The sequence below is a fragment of the Equus quagga genome, chromosome 4 (assembly GCF_021613505.1).
Source record: "Equus quagga isolate Etosha38 chromosome 4, UCLA_HA_Equagga_1.0, whole genome shotgun sequence".
NCBI classification, from domain to species: domain Eukaryota; kingdom Metazoa; phylum Chordata; class Mammalia; order Perissodactyla; family Equidae; genus Equus; species Equus quagga.
In genome coordinates, this window is record NC_060270.1 from 15868342 (window position 1) to 15885927 (window position 17586).

The following is a 17586-nucleotide window of genomic DNA, read 5'->3' on the forward strand; positions in this document are numbered from 1 at the left end:
TCTTTGTATTGCTCATTGTGTAAGCAAGACCAGTGGGATTTTCGGGGCTAGCTTAGAACCTCTCTTTTTAAATTTCTTTTTATTTTTCAGATAGTGGATATCCTGCATATCTTGGTGCCCGTCTGGCCTCTTTCTATGAGCGAGCAGGCAGGGTGAAATGTCTTGGAAATCCTGAAAGAGAAGGAAGTGTCAGCATTGTAGGAGCGTAAGCACCCAACTATTTACTTTTGAAAAGAAAAAAAAAGTCACTTTTTAAAGAGAATTTTTAAAGAGAATTCATTTAGCCTCCTCTGAGGGTAGTGATTCTTAACCAAGATTGTACTCAGAGTCACCCGAGAAGCTCTTTAAAATGTACCTGTTTAGGTCATCTCTGCATATCCTGGTTCCATGGATTTGACTTAACTGACTTATTATGTTCAAGTCATATAAGCAGTATCTTAAGAATACTTAGAAAATTATAGACATTTTAAGGTAAGATTGCATCATGGAGAGACAAGGTGAAGATTCGTGATCACTCCGTAAAGCCATGCTTTATTCTCAGCTTTTCCTTCTTTCCTGCTTCTTCTCCTGGTTAGAATAATGAAACTGGTCATAGTATCTCTCTCATTCCTCACACCAGAAGGTATTCAGTAGTGATCCTTCTTATTTACTACTTAGTACTGGTTTTTATTTAATATTTTTCCGTGACATTTTCTTTTCAAAGATCAGTTCTAAAGTTATTTACATTAAAATTGACTTTCCAAAAAGTTTTACTTTTTACAAGTAATTTTTCTTAAGCATTTCTAATGACTTTTTTTCTTTTAAATTTAGAGTTTCTCCTCCTGGTGGTGATTTTTCTGATCCAGTTACATCTGCTACTCTTGGTATTGTTCAGGTATATCTTGTCCTAGTGTGGTCGACTCCTGAGCTTACCCACTCCTACCCCACCCTCACCGCTGCCCCGCTCTGGTGTTACCTAAATCATCATGAAGTATTTCATTCAGTCACTGAAGAGTAGGCGATGGTAAAATCTGGTTTGGGAACATTCTTATCATGGAGAGCCTTTAATACTGTCTGTTGTTTTTCAGCTCTTTACCTAGGGTTTATAATAAACTTAGTATCTATAAGTGGAAAATACATCTGGCGCAGCAAAGTTTTATTAGTGTTAGAGTAATACTGTCCTTTAAGTTAGAATAACTCTAGTTGTGGAAACAAATAGGCCCAAAAATGCATAATGGCAAAAACCCAGTGGAAGTTTCTTTCTCCTCATAGCCAGATGATCCTGTCAGAGGACAGCTCTTTTCCATTCACTGGTAGTTCAGAGATGAGGGCCCCTTCCATCTTGTGGTTCCACCATCACCTAGCCTGGTAATCGTCTGCGTCTGGCCAGGACGAGCACAAGGGAAAACTGTGGAGAAGACACACCCAGTTTTTGAACCTTGGGCTCAGAGGCAGTCACTCCACTCGTTCTATTGGCCACACCCAGATGAAAGCACAGCTGGAAAATGTGGTCTCTGCCTACGCAGCTGCTCCCCAGCAACAGGGCATGAATTTCCATGGATAGCTAGCCAACTTGGCCATTAAAAGAAGCCTAAATAAAAGATGTAGTCAAGGCAGGGCTATCATAAAGAAAATATATGTCAATGTATTCATAAATATATGTATTATTCATGTGGGAAAAACAGAATATTTGCTTATGTTTCTGTCAGTATCAAATAAAAAGAAATGACAGAGGTTAAATTTACAACTCTCAAGGTCTTTATCCTTTGCTAAAATTTTGATTTCTAAATTTATTAATTTATAAACTGCAAGGAAAGGGGAGCAAAGTTAGGAATGCATAAAATACATGTGAATGTTTGACCTCAAACAAATGACTGTTAGATCTTATTGGATTGGCCTCTAATGATAGGGGATTGAATTCAGTTAGAACATTTAGAGGTTTTTAATCAAAGTGAATATCTATTCTATCTCAATAGGCATTTTTGGTTTGTTTGTTTATATTAGACCATAATAATCTTCAAAAGAGTCAATTAATTTTTGTTTTTGCTATCAGATTTGACACACTATTAGGGAAATTCAGGTAAATTTTTAATTTGATTTGTAGATATTACCAATCCTGAAACTGGAAGAAATATATTTTTTAATTGCAAGTTTTATTCTATTTCAGTTATACATGATATAGACCAAAAAGATATATAACTTGACCAAAAAATTATAGAATTACATATTTAGGATAAACAAATATGCCTCAATACTTTTTAATTTTAAGTTTTTAAGAAAAATCATTGTAATTTTCCTTTTGTTTTTAATCAGGTGTTCTGGGGCTTGGATAAGAAACTAGCTCAACGTAAGCATTTTCCCTCTGTCAACTGGCTGATCAGCTACAGCAAGTACATGCGTGCCCTGGACGAGTACTATGACAAACACTTCACAGAGTTTGTTCCTCTGAGGACCAAAGCTAAGGAGATCCTGCAGGAGGAAGAAGACCTGGCAGAAATCGTACAGCTTGTGGGGAAGGTGAGTGGTTAAGCCCCATGGAGGACAGACCTGTGAGTTACAGTGGAATGCTGTGAGGACAGATAGTACCTCCGATATGTAGATTCTTGCCAGCAAAGTGAGTACTTATGAAATATTTTTTAAACTATAGAATTTTAGATTATTCCTTTATCCAGAGGATATTTGAAGGACCTCCTTGTGTTGTGGAAGATGAAAGATGATTGTTGTTTTAATTATCTATTGTTGAGTAACAAACCGCTCTCACACTTCGTGGCTTGAACAGTGCTTTGGTGCTCATGGTTTTGAGGTTGATGGACTCAGTTGGATGTTCTTGCTTGGGGGCCCTCATACAGTTGTAGTCATGTGGAGGCTGAGTCTGCAGTCATCTGAAAGTTTCTTCCCTCACATGTGTGGTGCCTCGGCTGGCATGGCTGCAACAGCTAGAGGTTGACTGGGCATTTCCCTCTCTATGTGGTGTCTCCACGTGGCAGTTCAGGGCTCTCAGAGTAAGTATTGAAAAAGAGAGAAAGTGGAAACCAGCAGCCTCTTAAACCTGAAACCTAAAACTAGTAAAACATTACTTTGTTGTATTGTTTTGGTCAAAGCAGCCACACAGCTTCCCCAGATTCCAGGAGAGGGATTTGCACTTCAAAATGGCCAGTTAAGGGCCAGCCTCATGGCCCAGTGGTTAAGTTTGCACACTTGGCTTCAGCAACCAATGGTTTCAGTGATTCAGATCCTGGGCATGGACCTAGAACTGCTGAGCAAGCCGTGCTGAGGCGGCATCCCACATAGCACAGCCAGAAGGACCCACAACTAGAATACACAACTGTGTGCTGAGGGGCTTTTGGGAGAAGAATAAAAAAAAAAAATGATTGGCAACAGTTGTCAGCTCAGGTGCCAATCTTAAAAAAAAAGGCTAATTAAAAGAAGTAACTAAATTGTTAGAGCGTTTATATGCCTTTTGATCCTTTATAGCACTTAGCATGGTCCTGGTTATGCTGTAGATGAGAAAACAACACTTGATATGCTTTTATTTTTTTTAATAGAGTCTACCCATCACCAACCAAATTAGAGGTGGTAGAGTTAGGCTCTGTTAAGATATATTTTGCAGGAGCATCAGAGCTAGGAGTCAGAAGGATTGGATTCTAGTTCTGTTTCCTTCAGTAATTAGCTACATGACCCTAAACAAATGACTTACATTCTTGTGTCTGTGTCATGATGTTTCAGATCAGGATAGTGTAATTAAATTTAGCTAAATTAAATTCCAGAATTGCATAACTTCTCAGATAGTACGCTATGCTATAGTCAGAACCTCGGTTTTCTCTAGCTGGTTCTCTTCTTTTTATTATATCTTATAGAGCCACCTCTTAATTTTTTTCCAACAAAAGGATAATATTATTAGATAGCTTGCACATATGAAATACTCCTTATTTGTAAATGAGTACTGTGGCCCTCTAAGAGGAACTAAAAAAAGAAGACTTCCAAAACTAGACAAAGACAATACAATACAAGAAAAGAAAATTCTAGCTTCATTCTGTTTATGAATGTAGGTATAAAAATCCTACCCCAGCAGCATATTAAAAATAATAAAATAATACATCATGAGCAAGTAAAGTTTATCTCAGGAATGCAAATATGATTCAACACAAAATCTATTATTATAACTCACCAATGTAATTAATGTAATTGAGAACACATCTCGACCAATGTGGGAAAAGTATTTGAAGTTCATTACCTATTTGTGATTTTTAGAAATCTCTTAGCAAACAAGGAATAGAAGGGAACTTCCTTAATTTGTTAAAAATAGTATACTAAAACCTGGGAAAAATTTTACTTAAAAAATTTCTGATATATTCCATTTAAAAATCAGGACTAAGACAAGAATGCCTATGATTACTGCTTGTCTTCAATCAGATACCAGAGGAAGTAACCAATCATGTAAGAAAAGAAAAAGTTGTAAAGAAAGAGATGAAAATGTCATTATTTGTTGATAATGTGCTCATATAACTAGAAAAATGGCAGAATTAACAGAGAAACAGAACTAACAAGAGTTTGGTGAGGCATTAGATTCAGGATAAACATAAAAAATCAAGAGAATTTTTCTATGTTAGCAATACCAATTGGGAAATAAAACTAAAAATAAGGTGTCCACAGTAGCAACAAAAACTAGAATATAGAAACTAACCAAAAATATATATTTCTTCTCTGGAAAACATTTTAAAACTAATAAATGAAACAGAAGATCTGAAAACAGAGAGAGAAGGTCCATGCTCTTGGATAGACTTATTAGAAAGATACTGCTTCTCTTTATAAGTTTGATGTGATGCCAATCAAATTTCCAGCTGAATCTTCTGAGTAAATCAGCAGTCATTCTAGAATTCGTTTGATATCACAAAGATTCAAGCCTTAAAAACAAAGAGTGATAGTTGGGGCCGGCTCCGTGACCGAGTGGTTAAGTTCTTGCGCTCTGCTGCGGCTGCCCAGGGTTCGGATCCTGGGTGCAGACATGGCACCGCTCGTCAGGCCACGTTGAGACAGCGTCCCACATCCCACAACTAGAAGGACATGGAACTAGGATATGCAACTGTGTATAGGGGGCGTTTGGGGGGATGAAGCAGAAAAAAAAAAAAAAAAGATTGGCAACAGTTGTTAGCCCAGGTGCCAATCCTTAAAAAACAAAAAGAGGAAGATTGGCAACAGTTGTTAGCCCAGGTGCCAATCTTTAAAAAAAAAAAAAGAAAGAGTTGTAAAAAGGGAGCTTTTCCTTTATTGGATATCAATACAAAACCACTGTAATAGAGCCAGTCTGGTATTGGTGAATTAACAAATAGATCAGCAGAACAAAACAGAAACAGACTCGTGTATATGGACCCTTGATAATGCAAAGATGATACCACAGGTCAAGGGAGAGGAGGATGGATTGATTCAGTCAGTGGTGACAGAAAACTGTTTACTATTTGGAGAAAAATAAAAATGGATCACTACCTAATTCCACATACAAAAATAGACTCCAGATAGATTAACAATTTAAATATGAAAGATAAGACTTGCAAGAAGTGATAAGAGAATATCTTTGCCATCTAGGGTTGCAAAATAACTTTTTTTTATTGGTGAAATTTTTTTTTTTGGCAGTTCTTTTATTGAGGTCGTAATGGTTTATAATATTGTGTAATTTCAGTGTACATTATTATTTATCAGTTTCTGTATAGACTGCATCATGCTCACCACCAGTAGTCTTAATTTTTATCTGTCACCATACATATGTGCCCCTTTACCCCTTTTGCCCACCCTGAAACCCCCTTCCCCACTGGTAACCACTAATCTGTTGTCTTTATCCATGTGTTTGTTTATCTTCCACATATGAGTGAAATCATACAGTATTTGTCTTTGTCTGGCTTATTTCCCTTAACATCATTACCCTCAAGGTCCATCCATGTTGTTGCAAATGGGACGATTTTGTCTTTTTTATAGCTGAATAGTATTCCATTGTATGTATACACCACATCTTCTTTATCCGTTCATCCCTAGAAGGGCACTTGGGTTGCTTCCCCCTCTTGGCTATTGTGAATAATGCTGTAATAAACATAGGGCTGCATAAGTCTTTTTGAATTGTTAATTTCAAGTTCTTTGGATAAATACTCTGTAGTGGGATAGCTAGGTCATATGGCATTTCTATTTTTAATTTTTTGAGATTTCTCCATACTATTTTCCACAGTGGCTACACTGGTTTGCATTCCCACCAGCAGTGTATGAGGGTTCCCTTTTCTCCACATCCTCTCCAACATTCGTTATTTTTTGTCTTGGTAATTATAGCCATTCTGACAGGTGTAAGGTGATATCTCATTGTAGGTTTGATTTACATTTCCCTAATAATTACTGATGTCAAACATCTTTTCATGTGTCTGTTGGCCATCTATATATCTTTGGAATAATATCTTTCATTTCCTCTACCCATTTTTTGATTGGCCTGTTTCGTTTTTTGGTTGTTGAGTTGTTTGAGTTCTTTATATATTTTGGAAATTAACCCCTTGTTGGATATATGATTTGCAAATATTGTCTCCCTGTTGGTGGGTTGTCTTTTTGTTTTGTTCATGGTTTCTTTTGCCTTGCAGAAGCTTGTTAGTCTGATGTAGTCCCATTTGTTAATTTTTTCTTTTGTTTCCCTTGCCCGAGTAGACATGATATTCAAAAAGATGCTGCTACGACCAATGTTAAAGAGTGTGCTGCCTCTATTTTCTTCTAGGAGTTTTATGGTTTCAGGTCTTACATTCAAGTCTTTAGTCCATTTTGAGTTAATTTTTGTGTGTGGTACAAGATAATGGTCTACTTTCACTCTTTTGTAGGGGGCTGTTGAGTTTTCCAAACATCATTTATTGAAGAGACATTCCTTTCTCCATTGTATGTTTTTGGCTCATTTTTCAAAGATTAACTGTCCATGAATGTGTGGCCTTATTTCTGGGCTTTTGGTTCTGTTCCACTGCTCTGTGTGTCTGTTTTTCTGCCGGTACCATGCTGTTTTGATTACTATAGCTTTGTGGTATATTTCAAAGTCTGGGATTGTGATGCCTCCAGCTTTGTTCTTTTTTCTCAGGATTGCTCTGGTCATTTGAGGTCTTTTGTTGTTCCATATGAATTTTAGGATTCTATGTTCTCTTTCTGTGAAGAATATCATTGGGATTCTGATTGGGATTGCATTGAACCTGTAGATTGCTTTAGGCAATATGGACATTTTAAGTATGTTTCTTATTCCAAATCACGAGCATGAAATATCTTTCCATTTCTTTATATCTTCTTCAGTTTCTTTCAATATTGTCTTACAGTTTTCAGTGTATAGGTCTTTCACCTCTTTGGTTAAATTTATTCCTAGATATTTTATCCTTTGTGTTGTGATTGTAAATGGGATTTTATTCTTGACTTCTTTTTCTGCCAGTTCATTATTAGCATTTAGAAATGCAATTGATTTTTGTAAGTTGGTTTTGTACCCTGCAACTTTGCTGTACTTGTTGATTATTTCTAATCATTTTCTGATGGATTGTTTAGGGTTGAAAAAGGACTTCTTAAACACATCTCCATATGTACAAGCAATAAAACAAAAAAAGTTTTTCGATTACATAAAAAGTAAAGATTTTTGTTCAACAAAGGCCTACTGTGGGTAAAGGTAACAAAACAGATGACTGATTGGGAAAGGAAGTTTGTGATGTCTAAAACTGATGGAAATGTGCAAAGAACTGTAAGTTAAGAAGACTAGAACCCCAACAGAGATATGGGCAAAGGAAAGAGCAGACAGACTATAGAAGAGGAAACAAAAAGATTAGCAAGCCTGTGGGGAAATGTTCAAACAACATTAAGATATCATGTTACACTGGCCAGAAATTCAAATATCAGAAAGCTGGATAATCCCAAGTGTTGTGGGGCTAGAGGAACTGGTGTCCTGGTAGGAGTGTTATCTGGGGCTGGCATTGTGGAGAGCAGCGTGAGAGTACTTGCTTGTATATCCTGCGACCTAGCAGTTCTGTTTCTGGATATTTATTTCAAAAGAAATTCTCAAACAGGACCTTAAATGGACATGTGTGTGGTGGCAGGGAGTTAGAGGAAATCTGAGTGCCCTTTACTGGGGGGCAAAAGAACTACATAAGAGCTGGAAGCAGCAGATTATGTGACACACAGCAATGTGGATGGATCTCAAAAACAAAGTGCCAAAGACACAGTAAGGCTGCTTTATATAATTAAGAATACCAGTACAAAATAAAATACACATTCCACTTGAATTTATGCAAATAAAAAGATATACATAAAACATGTTTTAATATTTACTTGTGCTTGAAAGGGGGTTAAGGATAAAAGGGATTAAAAAAAGAAAAAAGAAAAGAAACAGAAGAGCTGAGCCTTACCTCTAAGGAGCTTAGTGCCCATCGCTAACACAAGACTGCAGTTTGCTCACTGGGCCCATCCATTTCCCACAGCTCCCAAGAAATCCACACTTGTCGGGCTGATAGGGTGTCTGCAAAATTAAAGCCTCTGAGGCAGCGCTGTTTAAGAGCGAAGCTCTGTAACAGCAATCCCCATAAAACAGCACTCAGATAAGTACATGCTGACTGTACTTCGCCTTTCCACAATTCTATACACCATGTAACGTTAAAAAAAAAACTTAACTGTTTATGGGCTTTGTAGATTTTCGTGAAACAAACTTAAGACTAAGAATTCAAATAATTAAGATAGCAAGCCAGGATGTGAAGAAGAAAGTGTTTCAAAAAAAGAACGTCAGGCTGTTTGTATACCCATGGTCATAGCAGCACTTATTCACGATATCTAAGAGGTACAGAAGCCCAAATGTCCTTAGATCAGTGAATGGATAAACAAAATGTGGTATACATATGTATATATGTATATACACATACACAATGGAATATTCAGCCCGAAGAGGGAAGGAAAATTCTAACACATTCTACGTGGAGGAATCCTGAGGATGTTATGTTAAGTGAAATAAGCCAGTCACAAAAAGACAAATACTGTATGATTGTACTTATATAAAGTATCTAAAGGGGTGAAATTCATGGAAACAGAAAGTAGAATGGTGGTCACAAGGGGCTGGGAGATGGGGGAACGGGGAATTGTTTAATGGATATAGAGTTTCAGATTTGCAAGATGAAAAGTTATGGAAATCTGTTTCACAACAATATACTTAATGCTACTGAACTACACTTAAAAATGGTTAAGATGGTAAATTTTATGTTAAATGTTTTTACCACAATAAAAAAAAGCAATCAAAAAGCAGTTATGAATGAATTTATTAATGATAAATGATTGTGTGTTGATAATATAGTTTCCACTTGCTAATTGATTACAACCATCAGTCCCGCATTATGGGAAGTAAGTTTCTAAAAATATGTTTTTCTCTTCTCTAGGCTTCTCTAGCAGAAACAGATAAAATTACTCTGGAGGTAGCAAAACTTATCAAAGATGATTTCCTACAACAAAATGGATATACTCCTTATGACAGGTAATCTATCCTGATTTTCTTTCTTTCTTTGAGGATTTTCTATCAAGTTTTGAAAAAGGAGCTACCTACACATTAAGAACCTTTTTTTTCTCATACAGACACACTCTGACTCAATATGTAGGTTTATTTTGTGTTTTCATAGCAGACATGTAACAATCTAATATGTTCCCTTGTCTTGATTTTGCTCCATTGTCTGGTTTTGACAGTATTTTCACTCCTTATCCAACCATCTGCAGTTAGATTTAGTCATGGCTTAGTGTGCAGAACCTGGGAGCCATCGCCTCCTTCAGAAGCTTTCACCAGCTGTTACCACTGCCCATGCCTTGTACTCTCTTCCTAAGTAATTATGCTCCGCTTTCCTGCCTCGGTTCCTAAGACCCTAGTATTTGTTTCCACCAAAGTCCCTGTTAGATATCTCACCAGCCTCTGCTGCCCCTGCCCAGTGCTTGCATTTTTCATTATTGTCTCTGCTACTACCGTGGTTTATTTAAAGTTCACATTTCTTTTTTTTTTTTTAAAGATTGGCACCTGAGCTAACATCTGTTGCCAAACTTCTTTTTTTTTTCTTTCTCCCCAAAGCCCCCCAGTACAAGGTCGTATATCCTAGTTGTATGTCCTTCTAATTGTGGCACATGGGACACTGCCTCAGCTTGGCTTGCTGAGCGGTGCCATGTCCGCACCCAGGATCCAAACCAGTGAAACCCTGGGCCGCCGAAGCTGAGCATGTGAACCACTCAGCCACAGCGCCGGCCCACCCATTTCTTTTAAACTTTGATAATTTGAGCCCTTTCATCACAGGCTAGCTTTTCTCCCTCAAATCATATTTGGCCCCATGTAAGACTGAAGAGGGCACTGAAGAAATAGAAAGGTTACCAGAATGTAGGACAAGCAGAAAATATGACAATATAGTCAGTACGGCTCAAAAATCTTGATCAGGAACTTAAGCTCTAGCAACCACCCACACAAAGATAACAAGGGGAAAAGTTTTGGAAAGACTGTAAGTGAATGCATGAAATTGTGTATGCCAATGTGTTTAAGTGTGTCCAAAAGTTGACGTGAATGCACGTGATCCAAGTGGACTATTAACTTGTGTGCTTTCCTCATTAAAAGGTACGGGTAACTGAAAATGAGCACGTTAGTGGGGGCGAGGGACACTATGAACTGTAGGAAATTACAGTTTCCTGCTTTGCTATTATTCATTAGACCTTAACCCACTGTCACAGGGGAGTCTTTATAACTCAAGTGATTTTACCATTTGGGTTATTCCTTTAACTGCGTTGTACAAAACAAACCCCCAGAGAGTCGTGAGATTGTAGCAATACTGTTTCATTGTTCTTCTTGTTTGATTATTGTAACAAATAAAAATAAGCATCACTCTTAAAATAAATAAAAGAATACTTGTCTCTGTCTATCCGTCCACCCCATATCCTGAGGCGTCTCTGTCTAAAAACTCTGGTTAAATAGTTATTGGTGTTTTTATTCCCTATATTTCATCCAATAAATATAAGTAGTCTGCATATTTAAATAAGGAAACCAATGCTCTGGTATTTTATAGGTGAAGTTTTATACAAAGTCTGAAGCTGCTTTGGATTTTGTTTTTGTTAATTATTTTGACTTTCATTTACCCTAGGTTCTGCCCGTTCTACAAGACAGTGGGGATGCTGTCCAACATGATTGCATTTTATGATATGGCCCGTAGAGCCGTTGAAACCACTGCCCAGAGTGACAATAAAATTACATGGTCCATTATCCGTGAGCACATGGGGGAGATCCTCTATAAACTTTCCTCCATGAAATTCAAGGTATATTTTGTTTCTACTGTAACTTTTTCTAGTAGGAAATTTTTTTTTTTAATTTTTCAATCATTTGAGTCTCAAACCTGTTATGTGAAACATGCATTTATCCTTTTCATACATGCTCAGGTTATGTAAACCCAGAAAAGACCTCAAAGTTATGTTCAAATAGGAATTCTAGTGATAAAAATTATAGTATGTCATGTCTAAAATAAATGCTGACTTGTTTTCCTGTTTTTCTTAACTGCCAGGCAATTTAGAGCTAAAATCATTGCTGAGCAGCAATTACCTTACCTCAAGTACCTATTAACATCTACCCACCATGTTTGTCTGAAATGTCTTCTGTTGTTTGCTTCTTTTAAGTATCTTATCACACATCATTTTTAAGTGGACTCTCATTCTTTTGGAAGTATACAAGACATAAATAGACAAATGAAATTGTTGGTAGAAACTCAAATGTGTAAGATTCTTTTTAAAATAATTGATCCGTTGAATTGTATTTGATGATTTCTAAGTCATGACATCCAAGTATACTTACTAATCACCTTTTGAGAAATTTAGAATGATTCTCTGAATGGGTCTTAAATATATAATGTTTATTTACACTATAGGTTGAAAATAAATCTGTACAAATAGACACTACTGTATCAAGAATTGAAAAATATTTACACCCTTTGAATCCTGTCATTCCACTTCAAAACTTATAACCCAAGGAAATAATCAGAAATTTTTTATATGTATATATGTAAAAGGTTGTTTATTAAACTTCTTAAATGTCATCCAAGAGTGAACAGAGCCAACAGTACATTATAGGATGTACATTATGGCAAGAATGTTATGAAGGCATTAACATCTTTTTTTCAAAAAATATCCAAAGACATGAGGAAATGCTTATGGTACAATGAGTGAAAAAAATCGGGTTACCAGGAAATTCCATATGTAATTTGAACCAAATTTTATTTTTAAAAGTTACGTGTATTCATAGGAAAAAGATACAAAAAAATATATGCAATAACAATATAATAGTGATGGTTTCTGGTAGTATGATTAAAGGTGATATCTTTTTTCTACTTATATATGCATTGCATCAAATTAACATCCCAGTTATTTTTTAATGTCCTTAGATAGTCTTCTGTAGCATTGTTTTATGGACAGAGAGAAATATTTTACTATTCTTAGGCATTTAGGAATTTCCCGTTGTTGGTATGGACAGCTTGTTCATGTAGTTGATTTTATGTATTTTTCTAGTATAGGTTTCCAGAAGAGGAACGATTGGATCAGAGATCTTAAATATTTTAAAGTTTCTTTTATACATATTACTCAAATTGCTTTCCATGGATTTTAAATTTGGTGCATTTTAAGATTGTTTCTAAAATTTTACTTCCCTGTCCCAATGTGATACTACCAGACCTTGAATAGTAAATTCTGTTTTGACTAAATTAATTCCAACTATCATACACGTGCAGTGGAATGCATCTAATACATGATGCTGCCTAATTTCCCAATATTTTGCATATTGTTGAGGATAAATCCATTGGTCATTGAATACAATTAGCAGACAAAATACAAAACTGAAATTTTGTCTTCTTTCTGTTTGGTTGGAGTATTACTCCATTTATACATTTCTACCCTTAAAAGAAAAAAGGAAAATAAGGGTAATTTTGACTCCTGCCTGTGTTTTACCAGTGTACCTGACTTAACCCAATACTCAAAATATAGTAAATATAAGTAACTTACTACATATTCTGAAAATTCTTTTCCAAAGGTAAATTGAATTCTGTAATGTCTTTTTTCAGGATCCAGTGAAAGATGGTGAGGCAAAGATCAAAGCCGACTATGCACAACTTCTTGAAGATATGCAGAATGCATTCCGTAGCCTTGAAGATTAGAACTGTGATTTCTTTCTTCCTTTTCCTCAGCAAGCTCTCATATGTGTATATTTTCCTCAATTTCTCATCTCAAATCATTTGCCTCTTTATTGTGCAGCTTTGAGACTAGTGCCTACGTGTGTTATCATTTGTTTCCCTGTTTATTTGGTAGGTCTTATATAAACAAACATTCCTTTGTTCCAGTGTTTGAAGGGCCTCCCTGATCCTTTCTCCGAAGTGGTGAATGTGATAAACATGATGTACGATGGCTGCACTACTGTAAACTCGCACTTAGGGCCACGGCCCTCTGCATCCTGGGTTTGCCCTTTCCTCATCACTGTTAACTTGTAAACAGGACTACTGCATGTGCTCTCTTCACAGTGGATTTGGAATGGAAGGCCAGATTTCTATACATTTTGACAGGTACTCTGTGAAATGACTCAGTATCAATGTGATAAGGCTATCTGTAGCTTAGTGGTTTGCTAAGTAACTGCTTTGCAGGAAATAATTGCTTTTTCAAAACATGAATGATTAATCTTCCAGTTATGCATTGCTTCTCCCAGTATAAATCAGGATTATTTATGGGAAACTGTTGGGAACTATCCTGTTCAAAACAGGCATTTGTGGGGCTCAGCACAATATGTGAATCAGTACCCTCTGAAAAAGTGAAAAAGGAGCCAAGTGGTCAAACTTAGATTAACATCATTTGTTAAAGCATATTTTGTATCATTAGGAAAAATTCAGTATCAAGAATTATTCTACTGCGTTACTGGTAAATTCTTTTTAAAATTACATTTAAAACAATCACTGAGAACTTGATCCACATCACACCCTCTTTCTTTTCCTCAAATGTCTTAGAAGCCTCAGCTTCTAAGAATCATGTGACGGTGGGATGGGCAGTAAAATGCCACAGAGAATATATTTAGTTGTGGTTAGAGGCTTTTGCACCTTTAAGGACCAGCTGGACTGTAGCGGTTCTTGGGGCCAGAGTGGCATTATGTTTTTACAAGATACATGTGTCACGTGTTTGCATTTTTGTTTCCTTATTGAATTTTTGAACAACCAGTTTACCAATTGTAGAAAATAGTACTTTTCATGTGGTTTTTGATTCATTGGCTCAAAAGATTGCTCAGAGTATCTTTAGCCAAAGCAGCACAACAGCTTCCATTCTGTAATAGGAATGAAATTAATTCTTGTATCTGCTGATAACAGAATCTGGGTCATGTCAAAAAAAGATCATTTCATCCTGTCTTTTAAGTATATGTTTAAAATAATAATTTCTGTATTTGTATAATAAGGCACACAGCAGAAAAGCTCTGAGAGCAACAATTTCCCATTCACTCTTTCGGACCAATAGTACTGGTACCATTGCTTCCTCTTTGGGAATAGGGAAGGGTATATGAACATATCTAACAGCCTCAAATACCCAAATGTGATAGCATAAATAAAGTATTTATTTTATGCCTCAGTATGTTATTTAAATTTTTAGGTAATGTATTTCTCTTGGTCTGTTAAGGAAAGATGTAATCTGTAGAGAATTCAGCTATAGTTTGTTTAAATCCTTGCAGATTGCATGTCCTGACAGTGGCCTGCTATACAGGATAGGTATTCTTCCATGCAACTTTTTTTAACCTTTCAGAATATTGGAAGAGAAAAATGATGCAATGATTTGTTGAGATATGGACTTAATGGTGCTGCTTAATCAGTTTGCTTCCAGTGTGGCCTCCTACCCGGAGGCCCTAAGACCAGTGGACGTTCAAAGGTTTCAAAAACTTTCTATTCCTACCTTATACCTACCAGCAAACTAGGACTGTGATAGTAATGAATGATACAGTGAAGAAAGTTCGACCAGGTTTGTTGTCTGCTGTTCTGAATTTGCAGTGTACATTCTTACTCCTTTTTAAGAATGTTGATGTATGAGTGTGAAGATGCTAGAGAAACTGTGCTCAGATATTCCTTGTCAGTGTCCCTTCACCTGTATGTTGTGGAACTTCAGATTGGTCATTGATCATATTTCTTTAGTAAGAATGTGTTAAAATTACAACAGTCTTTTAAAAAGATGATGCAGTTCTATATTTATTGTGCTGTGCCTGGTCCTAAGTGCAGCCAGTTAAACAAGTTTCATACGTATTTTTCCAGTGTTAAATCTTACACATTGTACCCTTTGGAAATGTCCTTCCATCCTGAAGAACGAATAGAAGAGGCCATATATATTGCCTCCCTATCCTTGAGATTTCACTATCTTTATGTTAAAAGTTGTGTATAATTGTTAAAATCTATGAAAGAATAAAAAGTGGATTTAAATTAACATTTTTTTCTTTTGTGTGTGTGTGTGTGTGGCAAGACCTGCTAAAAAACAATGTACATTGTTGTATTTTGACTTACTGTTTTCAGTATGAACTTTAAAATGTTTTATTTCTCCCTTTCTTTATAGATTGTCACTTGAGATCCTGAAATTGAATTGGGGCCCTCAGTATAGACTGCAAAAAGTTCTGTAATCGTGTACCACTATGATTTGGAAATATGGTATACAGAATCCCATATCATTCTGAATATTACTTTAAATTGAAAAGTGAATGGTTTCTTAAAATACACTTATAAATTAAAGGAGATTAGCGGACATCTCTATTTTTGGCAAATGAACTAAAGCTTGTAATTCATGATTTTGCAAGCCAAATTATAAGCTCTAATGGAGCAACATGTTACTTGGGACATATTTTATTTCCATAAGTGTATTTTTAACAATTTCCAAGGGAGTGAAGAAGCAGTGTGGAATGAACAACTCTGTATTGCTATGGAATGCCAAGTTTAAGTAGAGAAATATTTAAAAATTCACAGGAAAGCTTATTCATTATAGAATGTTTGGGTAATTTTTAGTCCATTTGATAATATCCCAAAATGTTCAGGTTATTAGTTTTAATGTATTGCTGCAATCTCAGAGCTCAAAGAAGGGAACCAACTTTCCCAGGTGAGGCATGATAAAATGCCACTGAAGTTGTTCTACGGGCTTCCTCTGAGTTTGAGTTCCCCCAGAAGTTGACTCTGAGATAAGTGTTAGAGTGCAGGCAGGTTATTTGGGGTGTTATCCTAGGAAACACCAGTAGAAGAGTAGAGAATTGAGGCAAAATTGAAGAAAGCCAATGAAAGTGTTCATTATCCAGCAAATCAACACTTTGGACTATTGAGCACAAGGCTGCTGGGGCGTCCTGGGAGCAGTTGAAGAATATGCTCCTCAGTTATCCCAGGGTGCAAGGGAACCAGAGCGCATTCATCCGTCATTGATTGACAACCAGCTCCTGTCAATCATCCCTTGAAGGCTGTTCCCACAAAGACAGGGAAAGTCAACGCCCAGCACATGCATGTAGGTAGAGCAGGCACTGGTGGCCGCAGAAAACCCTCTGCAAAGAGATCTAGGTGTGGGCAGTTGGGCGGTCAGACTGGTGTGCACTGAGATGGGGGTCACGGCCAGGGAGATTTAGGTGGGCACTACTAGCAGCTGCTTTGGGTCTCTTAAGAACCCAGGGGCAAAACGATCATTCAATCAGAACTGGAAAGCCATTGTTATGCAAAATAAGGAGGCACCCTGTAAAAGGGTCAGGACACTCTTCGAAAAGAGTTTTTTTAAAAGAGAAGACTTTTTTAAAGAGCAGATAGTACACACACCGGTCATGGTTATAAATAGGGAGATGTGGGGTTTAATGCTCCTGAAAGTAAAGCAGCTTCTTAGATTAATGGAGATTTTGATCATTTATTCCAACCCCCTCATTAATACAGAAGAGGAAATTGAAGTCCAGAAAAGTTGCCCAGTGTCACACAGCTACTTAATATCAGAATTCAGTCCTCCTGATTTCTGGTGTCTCCTTGCAGTAAATCATACTTTATATCTTTTCCTTAGGTAGGCACTTCTCATCTAGAGCCAAGAAGTCGGGTTGAATAAATGTCAGATAGATAAAATAACCAGAGGAAAAGTAGGGAGGAATGACTGGCTAGGCAAGGTGGTCGTGGACAGCGTGATGACTCATTTATTTTAAGAAGGAAAACGTGACTGAGAAACTTAGAGTTTGAGCCAGAGTTTAGGAAGATGAATCTAGAAGTTCAACCATTTTTACTAAAATTACCTAGACGTCTTCAAAGTGGGTAGGAACAAAAATATAAACAATAATAAAATCTTACAAGGACTCTATGCAGAATATGTAAAGAACTCCTACAAGTGAAAAAAAAGGAAGGATCTTAATAGATAAGTGGGTGAAAGGCTTGGACAGGCACTTCACAAAATGGCCAGTTGATATATGAGATACTCAGCTTCTAGTCATCAGGGAAATACAAATTAAAATTACAATATGATACCATTACATACTCACCAGAAGGTCTGAAATGGAAAGGAGAGAGAATACCTAGTGTTGGTGAGGATGTGGAGCAACTGGAACTGTCATACATTTTTGGTGGG

General features: G+C 36.6%; 1 protein-coding gene across 2 annotated transcripts in view; it reads left to right on the plus strand.

Annotated features, from left to right (window-relative positions):
* Nucleotides 1-15447, plus strand: part of ATP6V1A (ATPase H+ transporting V1 subunit A) — a 55610-nt gene extending 40163 nt beyond the window's left edge. For both annotated transcript variants that reach the window (XM_046659288.1, XM_046659287.1), the window contains exons 10-15: nucleotides 91-205; nucleotides 811-874; nucleotides 2293-2496; nucleotides 9384-9478; nucleotides 11109-11280; nucleotides 13068-15447. In XM_046659288.1, coding sequence (XP_046515244.1) covers nucleotides 91-205; nucleotides 811-874; nucleotides 2293-2496; nucleotides 9384-9478; nucleotides 11109-11280; nucleotides 13068-13160 — 743 coding nt within the window. In that variant the 3' untranslated portion in view covers nucleotides 13161-15447. The remainder of the gene's footprint in view (nucleotides 1-90; nucleotides 206-810; nucleotides 875-2292; nucleotides 2497-9383; nucleotides 9479-11108; nucleotides 11281-13067) is intronic.
* The last annotated feature ends 2139 nt before the right edge of the window (nucleotides 15448-17586 follow it).